A 13,011-nucleotide genomic window follows, 5' to 3' on the forward strand; every position below is an offset into this window, starting at 1 on the left:
TATCCCCCTAAACCTGTTCCTCTTCCCAAAAAGCCTCCCCTTATACTACTCTGAAATCTCTCTCTCTCTCTCTCTCTCTCTCTCTCTCTCTCTCTCTCTCTCTCTGTGTGTGTGTGTGTGTGTGTGTGTGTGTGTGTGTGTGTGTGTGTTGAGAGGGGGAGCAAATCCTGACACATTAAAGATATCAATTGTCTGGTAAGTAACTGATGAATAGCAGGCAACAAAAGACTGAAAACCTTCTAAGTGTGGTTGGTCATAAAGTCTGAAACAGGAGGAAGGAATAGTTTAATGATGAGCAAGAAGCTGGAGGACTTGGTGCTAGAGATATCAATAACTTATATTGTCCTTTCTGAGAGACAAATATATTATCCTTTGTGGGTTTCCTGTAGTGTTTACATTTGAAACAGATTCTTTGAAAAGGCATCTAATTTCTAGGCTCCAGGTACTAGCAAGGATAAACTTCTACTTGAAAGAACTTCTCCTTTACAGGAGGACCAGGCCCACTTTGGTTAGCTTCAGTTTTAGATGATGGTGACTTCCCTAGCAATCTTTAGACCTCAAACTTCCAGGTCTCTACTAGGCAAGGGCCAGGGGTCTCAGGGCCTTGCTATAGCAAGGTAGAAAGATGTGGACTGAGAAAGTTCTTGGGCCTGGCAATTAGGAGGTGAACTTTTAAGGCCTCTGCTCCTTGGGGATGATGATAATGAAGATTTGGGTTCTGAAGATATGTTTCCAGTGGTAATGGAGGAGATAATCTAGAGATTCAACAAAACACAGACTATAAGGATTTTGAGGGAGAGGAACAGATGAGCATAGCAAAAAAGACTCTTCACCATACAGGCAGGAAAGGAGTTCAGAGAGAAATGATTGGTAAGGAGGCAAATGTAGGACCCAGGGTTATGGAACACATGTGAAGTGGGCCAACCATGGGGATAAGACATCTTTGGTTCTGTAATGTAAAGGGAAGAAAAGAAAACAAACATGGATACAGAGCACAACAATAGACCTCGACAGGGTTCCAAGGACTAATTTATTCCCTCCCACACACCTTATCTCCTCCTGGCCTAAGCCTGGCTGCCTCTCTCTCTCTCTCTCTCTCTCTCTCTCTCTCTCTCTCTCTCTCTCTCTCTCTCTCTCCCTTTCTCCTTTTGACTACAGGAGACAACGTGACCAGCTGTCTTATGCTCTTGTCACCATGCTTTCCCTGCAGTGATGGACTGTAGCTCCTAGAACCACAAGCTAAAATAAACCCTTCCTTCTTTTTAAGTTATTCCTTGATAGGTATTTGTTCACAGCAAAGAGAACAGTAACTATGCACACCTGCTTCCGTTTGAAATAATACAGTAATTTTTAAAATAACTTCACACAAAGGTTTTTTTAAACTAATGTTCCCTATGTGACTATTTCTGAAATACATACAATTCTTTTTTAAATTAATTTTTATTTAAATTAAAAACAATCTTATTTTATATAGCAATCCTAGTTCTCCCTCCCATCCTCCCATTCCCTCCATCCCACCCCCATCCAATCCTCAGGGAGGGTAAGGTCTCCCATGGGGATCATCAATATATGTCACATTATTTGGGGTAGGACCTAGGCCCTCAACCATGTATCTAGGCTGAGAGAGTATCCCTTCATAGGGAATGAGCTCCCAAAGCCCATTCGTGCACTATGGATAAATACTGGCTCCACTGCCAGAGGCCCCATAGACTGTCCAAGCCCCACAATTTAGGAGGCATGGTTTGGTCTTATGCTGGTTTCCCAGTTGTCAAGCTCGGGTCTGTGAGCTCCCAGTTTCTCAGACTAGTTGTTTTGGTGGGTTTCCCCAGCATGGTCTTGACCCCTTTGCTCATCACTCCTCCCTCTCTATAACTGGATTCCAGGAGTTCGGCTCAGTGCTTAGCTGTGTATCTCTGTTTCTGCTTCCATCAGCTACTAGATGAAGGCTCTATGATGGCATTTAAAGGTAGTCATCAATCTCATTATAGTGGAAGAGCATTTAAGGTAGCCTCTCCACTACTGCTTATATTCTTAGTTGGGGTCATCCTTGTGGATACCTGGAGATTTCCCTAGTGCCAGATTTCTTGTAAAGCCTGTAATGGCTCCTTCTATTAAGGTATCTCTTTCCTTGCTATCTTTCTCTGTTCTTCCCCCAATTTGACCTTCCTGATCCCTCATGTTCTCCTCCTCCTTCTCCCATACACACAATTCTTGGTGTGACCAAAACAAATGTAGCACATGACATATACACAATAAGAACCAACCTAATGAACAGAAGATGAAATAGCTTTAGATGTTTGAATGAATGGTATACAGCGTGGTTAATATTCATATACTTTGGAAAGCCAAGATCTTGATGGGATCAGGGTAGCTGTGTGGAATCACTGTGAGGGAGCTGTTGGGGGAGATGGTGATCTCCCAGGGAGAGGGATTTCTAGGATGGAAAAAAAAATGGGTCTAGCTTTGGTGGTCAGCCATTCACATGACCATCGAGGTCACTCAAGACTACACTGAAAACCTGCATATTTATTAATTAATAAATTAATTAGTAATGCTACCCTTCAGTTTGGTCTTTTGGGAAATCTGTACCAATTTCACAACTCCATATGAATGCATAGCTAAAATGCCAGAGTAATTTCTATTTTTATGTATGTCTTCTGGTTGACATGATTAGAAATAAATATATTTAATTAGATGTGAATATGAATTGGATATGAATCACAGAAATGTTAATATAATCAAAGGCAGCAAAATTAGCCTGACATTTAGCTTAAGATGAATTGCCTCTGATAGCTGTCTTGAAGTAGAAATCAAAACCCCTCATAAAGAATAGAAGGACCATTAGGGCCATTCTGGTTTTTGGGTGTGACATGAACCAGACTCCAAGTGTCAACTTGTAGAAGGGTTAAGAAGGAAATCCACTGGAATGGACCCAGGTCTGTGTTAGATAGACAAACTAACAGTTCTCTATTCCTTCCTTTCTGGGTATTCTTGCACTGACCACTGAATTATTTCTGCCCACCTCAGGAACTGGAGAGAGGCGATAAGTATGCAACACCTGTGACAAAGATTAGTATGGTCACCTGTTAGAATTAACTAGAAAGCTCCAGGTATGCAATATTTTCACTTCAGAGAGTGAGCACCCTTACCTATGGATTTCCATGTGGAAATAATATCAAGGGGTGAGTCACCTGGCCACTCACCACCACTTCACTATCTCCTGGTAGACAGTGAGGTTGACCTTCCCTAGGAGGACTTTTGATGGTTACTTTACTGGTATCTGTTGCTTGAGGAATGTGAGGCCAGCATTTGTCACATTCTGACTGTCATGTGTGAGCTTAACCAGTGCACTCTGGGACTCAGCACAAAGAATGATGCCAATGGCTGGATTCCTCCCAGCCTCTTTGTTTGACTTTGCATTCACCTTCCATAAATTTCTTCACCTCCATTTGCCTGATTCTTGTTTTAGACTTGGACATGATGAAAAAAAATCCCTGCAAAAATTTAGTGTAAAAAAATCTAAAAATTGCAGTATCTTAGTAGGGAGATCACACAAGCCATCACTAGTCAAGGCCTGACCCAGCATAGATGCTGTCTCTCAGCTGTGGAGGAGAAATTTCAACCATATTTCTAGGCTCCAGATTTTAGACAATGGGGCTTAATCTAGAGTGCCAACCTACTTGTTTACTGACAACTTTGGATTTCACCATTCCATCAGGCTTATGAGCTAGCCACCCTCTCAGGTAAAATTAAAGGAGGCCATTAAGGCCCCACTCTGTGGGAATTAGTAAAGAATGTCCAGCAGCACAGAAGGCTGGGCTAACATGTGTCATCTCTCAGTCAGTATTTGGCCTGCCCAGGCTTACATTAAGTAATATTATAAGCAAAAAGAAAGTGATCTTTTATGTGTTGAGGACTTGAGTTTGCTGCACTTGATATCTTGAGGGCCTCTACAAATACTAAATGCTGCTAGAACTGCAATCTAGTGTTGCATTATTCCTGCAGGACTACACCTGGTCTGGCTCCAGAGTGCTAGCATCTAGCCCTAACCCATCCTTTGTTTATCAGATACCTTTTGATTCCCTTGTTGCCCTACATATGAATCTTGCCTGAGAGTTTCCCAAGGATACAAAGCCTATGCCAAACTTGGTTAAGGGGAAACTCCAGAAAACCCCTGGATCAAGAATTTGCACTTGGCATTGAAGTTCAGGTTGTTTTGATAATATGGAAATCAACTTGCTAAGGTGTAAATTGGAGAAGCATAAAAGAAACCCTGGGAGAAGGAAAATCAATTCAGTCCTTAGAGGCTGGCTCCACTCTGTAGCCAAGAAAGGCTAAAGTCATTCTTAAAGTCCCTATAAGTCTTATTTCCAGGGACCCATGTGAACCCAACACCCATGCTGTGATAATCTAGTTTTTAAAAATCTTATTGTTATTATCCTTTATATTAAACCCAACTTTCCATTGACTCCATGATGAAAATAACCCTTGTGCTATAACCCTGTTATTTCCTCAGGTAAAAATAATAAATAAATATTAAGAGGTAGCATGGCTCCTAATAATATCCAAACACATATATCCATTTCTGAATGAGCTGGTGGGGATGAGATGCTGACATGAATGGAAGCTTTCTCATGTGCTGAGTAGCCTAGACAACGAGTCATCACAAATGAACAGCAATCACAGCACAACATTAATATGTCCAAAGGTTTCCATAAGGCTAGCAACCATAAGCTTAAGTGCTCCTGTATGTCAACTTTTCTCACAAGACTGCTAGGCAAGATGAAAGATTCCAAAGCCAGCATAGTCAGAGTGTAGCATGGCCGTTCTCCCACCGTGATGACTTGAGTAGATGCAGACTCTGGATATCATCTGCATTTGTCAAATATTACTACCAGGAACTTCCTTCCTCTCGATGTGTGCCAAGCATGGAAGCTCGTGCACTGGCACAAGAGAAAGACGAGCCTTGCAAATGACTTGAACTTAAACCCCATGCCAAATCTCTAAAGAACAGATAACTGGAGTCATGTAACTTACCTGAATTTCAATTTCCAGCAAGACACCTGGTATGAACTAGAGAACAGCCTCAACGTCAGGAGAAAAAAACAAACACTCGCCATTGCTGGTGGAATAGAGAACGTGAGACTTTTGCCCATCCCAGGAACCTGCCTTCCCCATAGCCAACCTCCAGCATCTCCCCAAACTCACCCATTTGATCCAACTCTCAGTCTCCTCTTCCGGCAGTCGGGACACAGTGCGTGGTAAGAATCGCACCAGCTTCTCTTTGACCATGGAAGAGGTCAGAACATCCTCTACCTCTACCAGGCTGGCAATCACATCGGCAATCTGCCCGGAGCCTTCCACCACCACGCAGGGGATCTTACTTTTGACGGAGGTATTGATAGCCTGTGAGAGGGATAAAGAGTTGGGCACGTGGAAGGGGCTGCAGTGGACACAATCCAGCTCAGGACCGAGGTTCTAAATCAAGGGCATGCACAGATGCTTTGACATTCTTACTGCTTTTCCATCTGCGGCTTTGATTTCAAATCGCAATCAAACAACTGGAGTGGCTTTATGAATGGGGAAAGTGAGCCATTTGCTTGATATCCTGAGAAAATGACAAATTCCACAAAAAGACATGCCATTTTACTTTCCTCACAGTGGCTGCATTTTAAACTACTAGTGGAATTCTGTCCCCCAGACAATGGCTCTCTCGCTGCTGGTAAAGGTAGCGTTAACTAAATTTCTATCATTCTAATAAAACTTGAGATTCAAAGGCTAGAGTGAAAACCTGTGAGCTCAGAGAGTTGAGTAGTGACCAGCTAACTTTCTCTTTTAGCTGGCATCCCTGGAAGTCTCACTCCTCCTTCCACAATCGCCCCAACTTTTAAAAAAAGATAAAGAAAAAAAGAAAAAAGAAAAAGAGAAAAAACCTATGCTACAGTCCTCCCTGCTTCTTCCTGTCAATCAGTTGCTAACCCTGTCTCTCTGAGTTCAGGTTAATTTCATTTAATTAACACAAATGCAACGTATCTTTACATAGTTAAACAAATGCAGCATAAACAAACATGACACATCTTTAACTAGTTAAAAAATATTCCTCAACAAGGACACCTCCATACAGAGGTACTTTGAAAATACATTTATATACAAAATTGTTCATTGCCAAAATTTAAGTGACAACTGTGAAGATCTGATCAACACAACTGTACTGATAATTTATCTAAAAGAAGCTGTCAAAGCTTTGCAAATACTTTAAAAGAAGTTAGCCTTGTATTCTATGTATTGGCTCCTTTGTTCCCCTCTTTACTTATTGCAAGAGAATGAAATAGACTTACTTTCTGGATAAACACCTCTCACACCAACATTTTCTTTGTAAGAACTTCAGAAGGTGGAAGAGGAAACTCAGACTTGTCATCACCTGACTTCAAGATCAAGGGATTAGTCTACACACTGGCACAGAAACAAGTGTAAGTCCCCTTTTTTAGAGACTGAACACCGCCTATTGGGCCATGCAGCTATGATGAGTCTGAGGGAGCAGGCTGGGAGTCTGCTGTTGGGGAAGTCCTGTGCACTTGTCAATAAAGCACTGTCTGGCCAATAGGGAATCTAGATAGACGGGACTAGGAGTCCAGAAGGACTCTGGGTAGGAGAAACACAAAGAGATTCAAGATGTAACTCCATGGGGTAGGAGCCCGGAACTATTCTCCGGTAAGAGACATACTTAGATTAACAATTATGGGGTAATTACTTAAAGCAGAGCTAGCCAGTAAGAGACAAGCAAGGCCAACAGCTTCATAAATAATATAGCCTCCTGTGTGTTTATTTGGGACTGATGCGGCTCTAGAACCAGGCTGGCGGGAAGGCTCCTCTCAAGGAAAAAGCTTCTCTTTACAGTCTGCCCACATGCCTCAGAGTCTACAATCAAGATGAATATAAATACAAGTGCTGGGTGGCACCTCAAAGATGTGGGGCTAAGGAGCCCAAGAAACACAGTTCGATGTTAGTCTCCTGCTCTCCTGCCCCTTCTTCTGAGGAATGGTGCAAGTTGTGCAGATCTTCACAGTTGATACTACGGAGATACCTTCCATTAAGTTACAGCAGGAAAAGAGACATCTTTCCCTCTACTCTAGGACAAGAAATCTTCTCTCCAAATCTTAAGTTTCAGAGAAGAGTAGGCATACAGCCATCTCCCAACTCATCTCTCTTATCTACTACCTCTCTCCACCTCCTTAATCTGCCACCACTCTCTGTCTCCTCTATTTTTTCTCATTTATTAGTTCTTGGAGAATTTCACATAACACATTTTGATTATGGTCACTCCCTTCCTTCAGCTCCTCCCAGATCATTCCCTGTTTCTCTATTCAACCAATAAATGGACAACAAAGCCCCTACAAGACACACAGGCTAATAAATAAAAAGTCCAGGAACTGGAATGAGTTACCTTTTAGGGAGCTGCTGGCCAGTCAGGGTATTATACTTGACAGTAAGAGCCTATTGAGTTATAGAGCATAGAGAAATCAAGCTAATGCTGACCCAGAAGCCTCATCTCTCCTGAGTAGCATTCATAGAGCAGGAAAGCACTGTGCACACTATCAGAGTAGAAAAGTAATTACCCAGCTGTGGACCCTGTGAGTCACAATAGCAACTGGCCAGGCAAGGCATGCCCACTGGTACAATAGAAGCATGAATGTCATGGCAGTTAGCAATCACTTTCTGATTGGAGTTAAGACCTACTCAACATGATGAAACCCATGATGAACTGTCAGTGGGGTCAGGAATCTGTGATGAGACATTCAGGTTCTAGGGGAGGACCTATGACTGTCACTCTGCTAAATGGGCATAGTATTAACTGACCACTAATGATTTATTGCTGTACCCATAGATCATCGTATTGGTCAACCCTTATATAAGCATCTTTTTGCAGTAGATGATGATGAACACAGAGACCCACCCACAACTTGCAAAGCGCAGAGGATGAGAGCCTGCAGGATGCTCTAAGTGGGACAGCTACTTCACATCCCTCTCTCCACCTCCTCTCTATATGACTGCTTTTCAGCATTTGTCTGGCGATCATTTCACACTGAAAAAAAATGGTCAATTTTACTTGTTCCCTGAAGTTTCTTTTAAAAAATTTCTCTTTGAAAGACTCCTGAATGGCTTCTTTTTTCAACAGAAGTCTCAATAACAGCTTTCATAATATCTCATAAATATCTGTTGAATGAATAAACTAAAAGACACAAACACAAAAAACAAACAAAAAACAGACAATGAGTGTTCCTCTACAATTCCAGGAAACTTTTGTCAGCAAGGACTGGAAATTCCAGTGTGCTCTGGTCACTGAGGCAGAGTAAGTAACTGTGTGTAGGTCTGCTATTCTACTCTGGCTTTATACTAAAACCAGGAGAGGTAGGGGGTGGGCATGGAAATAATTATGAGAGAAGTTGAACATTATTTTCTTATAAGATCTTAGTCCTATAACAAAAACCAAACAAACAACAACAAAAATCCTCTGGAAGGCAATGTATCCAAACACTAACTACAGTGCAATCACATAGATGTCAATCTCTAAAGAGCCAGAGGCCTGAATTTGGGCAGACACAACTGTAACATCAGAACCCATGATGTAGATGGGAAAATGGAGTCTTTGCCAAGATGCTCAGTGTCAATGTGCAGACTCATCCAGGATATCCAATGTTGGCAGCATCCTCTAGGTATGAGATCCTGCACATGGAGTCCAGGATCTAGAGAAGTTACTTCTGCCATTCTGAATGTATCTTCCTAACTTTCTCAGCTGAGGAGCATCACATGGTAAGAAAACATTTCCTACATACTTCAGGAAAGAACTCAGGATAAATAGAGGACAAAGTCAAGAAAGCTCTTGAACATGGCTTTCAAGAATTTGGGATGTCATAAAGAAACTAAATCTGTGCATCTGTGGGAGAGAAGGAGTTACAATGAAAACTTAAAACAGAAAAGCCATCCAGGGAAATTATAGCAAAAACATCCAACTAGGGAAAGAATGGAACATCCAAACACAAGAAGTGTTTTAAACCTTAAATACATATTGCCAGAAAAAATCTTGCCACAACATATTACAGCTGAAATGACAAGTCACAAAGAAGCAATATCTAAAGCTGTAGGGAAAGATACCAACTCACAAAGGCAATCCTGTTATAGATATCAGACGACTTAGCAGGAACCCCGAGTCAGGTAGGACATACTTCAAGTCCTGGAAAAGAGAGAGGGAGGGAGGAAGGGAGAGAGAGAGGAGAGAGAGAGAGAGAGAGAGAGAGAGAGAGAGAGAGAGAGAGAGAGAGAGAGAGAGAGAGAGAGGAGAGGAGAGAGAGAGAGAAGAAAGAAGAAAGAAGAAGAAAGAGAGAGAGAGAGAAGAAAGAAGAAAGAAAGAAAAGAAACTAAACTGCCCATAATGAGTACATTCAGAAAAGTTATCTTCTAAAGTTGAAGAAGGGGGCTTGAGAGATGTTTATTTCTCACCTGGTACCACAATCAAAACAAAATGTAGCAAAGACCTTAATACATGACCAGGAACTTTAAACTGAGGCAGAAGAACACAGGCAGAGCATTTCAAGATATACATGTAGGTAAATGCCTGCTGGAAACAGCAAGAATTGAGAAATGCAATTGCATGAAATTAAAAAAAAACCTCCTCCATAGCAAAGGAAACAGTTAACAGAGTGAAGAGACAGCTCACAGAATGGGAGAGAAATCTTTGCTATTTTATAGCTGACGTGACATATTAATATCTACTAGAACCTATAAACTCAAAAAACTAAGGACAAAAACCCCAAATGAGCAACTAAATTCAAAAGATGGTCCTCAAAAGAAAAAAGAAAAACACCAAAAGAAAATATGTTTGACACTCTTAGCCATCAGGAAAACACAGATCAGAACTGCCTGGAGAGTCCATCTCAGCACTGTCTGACCAGTAGCAAGAAATGAAGCAACAAAACACTAGTGAGGGTACCAAGGAAGAGTAATCCTTGTATTCTTGGGGTTGGAATTCAAATTAGTGATACCACTATAGGAATAAACATAGAGGAACCTCAAAATACAAATAAATGTTGAGCAACCATATGACCTAGCATACCACTCATGAGTATACACCCAAAATAATTTAAATCAGCAGACACTAGTGAACACTGTCATGCTCACTTCACTACTGTTCATGATAGCTAAGATATATAACCAGACTAACTGCCCAGGAGATGAATGGATAAAGTACTGGATGTATACACAATGAGGTTTTAGACATAAAGAATGGAGCCTTATCATTTGTAAAGAAATGGGTGGAACTGTGGATAATAATAGACAATGTTGAATAAGAAAAGATAAACATGTTTCTTCTTATATGCGAAATCTAGACCCCTCTCTCTCTCTCTCTCTCACACACACACACACACACACACACACACACACACACACACACACGCACACGCGCATATGCGAGCATGCCTTGAAGGGAGAGGGAACTGTGAGGGGGAAGGACAGAGACTAAAGAGGTGGGAGAGAGGTCAGTGTCCTGAACATGAGGAAAGTACAAGGATAACCATGTGTGAACGGGTCACAATGAGACTCATTTTATACACTAACTAGAACTTTGGTTTTAAAAGATTAGGCAAACCCAAAGGACTGGAGGTGGGGGGTTGCATCTATTGGGTAAGCCTGTAGATCCCAGCCTTTCAGAAAACCAAGCTAGAACTTACTTTCAAAGTCTCTCTTCCACCTCCTTGAGCAAAGCACACGATGGGGATCTTACCACCATAGTTGGAATCTGTAAAGCAAGAACAAAGTCTGTTTTGGACTCCACCTGGAAGAATGGGTGTGGCAGGAAGTGGGATGCAGCAGGAAATGGGAGGAGTGTCTGCTATGAGAGCCCATGACCTGGGTAATAACTGCTTGGATTTGACCTTGACCTTGAACTGATAGATCACGATGAGGGAATCCTTGTGCGTTCAGACCCTCCACGGGGTAGCATGGGTAGTACTGTCATTTGTCACTGCTTTCTAAAATGCTAATGTTGATACTTGATTAACATTTGTGAATTTGATTAGACTGGGTTGAAGTTTGCCCTTATTCTCTCCCTCATTTGTATAATCCCATGATTTCTTACGTAGGTGACAAATTTGCATAATGAGGTATTCTCTCAATGGAGTTTAGTGCATCTATAAATAACTTCCTAAACTGTCTTTGTTGAAGGAAAAACAATTGAGACTATGTCCTGTGAGGCAGTCTATCACTAAACCACAGGACAACCTTGCTCCAAAGCAGGACACCTCTCAACACCCTATCCACAAAAAAGGAAGACATGTGCAGCTTATCAGACAAGGTTTGCACTCGGTTTCTGAAAAAAACCAGTGTTTTAGGTGATTCTATTTGGTAGTTCATAGAAAGAGACAAACTTAAAATATTAAATAGCCTTCCAGCTGTGACACTAGTAGGTTGGATTCTTAACATCTCTACCCAGGTTAAATAGCTGAGCTGCCTATTTAATTTATCAATATATCACTGACTGCCAGGTCCTCCCAGCATCCCTCAGTCCCTGCATGTTACAAGGTGGCTGACATACCCTTTTGCTTTCTTTTTATTCCTTTTTTTTTTTTCATTCACCTACCTAACTGCATTGCTTGTTAAGTACATATTTTTCCATTAGGGGTTTTACTTGTTCCAAATATCTAATAGGAAGAAAGCCAGGCTTCCTAAATGAATGAACAAGAATGTAAGAAAGTCTCTGTCATTGTCTTCAGCATGCCAAAGGACATGTCAGTGACCCTAGCAGAGGGCCCTCCTGACATGCTGAAGAAAGAGGACAAAGACACCGAATCAAGAGGGCTAGCCACGCAGCACCAGCTGTCACCACACCAGCCATGCAGGGCTGGCCTCCAGCTGTCACCACAACAGCCATGCAGGGCTGGCCTCCAGCTGTCACCACAACAGCCATGCAGGGCTGGCCTCCAGCTGTCACCACAACAGCCATGCAGGGCTGGCATCTCAGTTCCTAACAGCTGACCTTGACTGGTCCTCTCAGAGATGTATTTCTCCAGCTGATTCCGCAGTTTGGCTTCCACCGTGGGGTGTCCATGGCACCCATTGTCCACAAGCAGCAAGTGGGTGTGATTGTTGTCTAGGATATATAGAGGGTCTCTCTTGAAGTCGTCCATGATGTATTGAGCTGAGAAATATCCCTGAAAAGCACAGGGACACTTGTCTTTGAGATGTAGGGTGACGTTATTATGACCCTACTGAAGTCAGAGAACTTGTGTTTGTTATGTGCATCCTTTTGTAACTGCACTGACAAAGAGCACCAAAGACTGAAAACCAAGAATGAGAAAGAACTATGCCATCTTTTTCATATGTATATAATGCTCTCATGACTCAAAACTAGAATACTTATCAAATAATTTAAAAAAATAGATGATGAATGCCAAGAAAATTAAAATTCTCTGAAACAGACTTAAATGCAGTATAGCATAAGTGTTTCAAACAGTGGCCTCATTTCAGGTTGGCTGAGCCTCCATTCTATTCTACCCATAGCACTGAGTCCTACAATGAGCCCTATGAGCCTGTATCAGAAGACGTGGCTGACAAGATTATTAAAAACACTATGTTTCGCCGGGCGGTGGTGGTGCACGCCTTTAATCCCAGCACTCGGGAGGCAGAGGCAGGCGGATCTCTGTGAGTTCGAGGCCAGGCTGGACCGACAGCCTCCAAAACAATACAGAGAAACCCTGTCTCGTAAAAAACAAAACAAACAAAAAAAAACACTATGTTTCAGCTAGGCGTTGGTGGCTCATGCCTTTAATTCCAGCACTCAGGAGGCAGAGGCAAGCAGATCTCTGTGAGTTCAGGCCAGCTTGATCTACAGAGGAAGTTCTAAGACAGGTTCCAAAGCAATACAGATAAACCTTGTCTGGAAAAACAAAAACAAACAAAAAACAAAACAACACCAAAAAAATTTTTGTTTCATGTAGCAGATCAAACACTGTCACC

General features: G+C 41.9%; 1 protein-coding gene and 1 long non-coding RNA gene across 2 annotated transcripts in view; one reads left to right on the forward strand and one right to left on the reverse strand.

Moving 5' to 3' along the window:
• The window catches only part of Trpm8 (transient receptor potential cation channel subfamily M member 8), a 77,219-nt gene that overhangs the window by 50,743 nt on the left and 13,465 nt on the right, over positions 1-13,011 (reverse strand). Inside the window, exons 6-8 of the mRNA XM_040753064.1 lie at positions 12,032-12,206; positions 10,728-10,795; positions 5,209-5,406 (exon numbers count right to left, since the gene is read on the reverse strand). Of these exons, the coding sequence (XP_040608998.1) occupies positions 5,209-5,406; positions 10,728-10,795; positions 12,032-12,206 (441 nt within the window). The remainder of the gene's footprint in view (positions 1-5,208; positions 5,407-10,727; positions 10,796-12,031; positions 12,207-13,011) is intronic.
• LOC121142749 overlaps positions 1-13,011 on the forward strand; it is a 59,532-nt gene that overhangs the window by 26,187 nt on the left and 20,334 nt on the right. The window lies entirely within an intron of this gene.

Source organism: Mesocricetus auratus, unplaced genomic scaffold, assembly GCF_017639785.1.
Source record: "Mesocricetus auratus isolate SY011 unplaced genomic scaffold, BCM_Maur_2.0 Super-Scaffold_100010, whole genome shotgun sequence".
Classification (NCBI taxonomy): domain Eukaryota; kingdom Metazoa; phylum Chordata; class Mammalia; order Rodentia; family Cricetidae; genus Mesocricetus; species Mesocricetus auratus.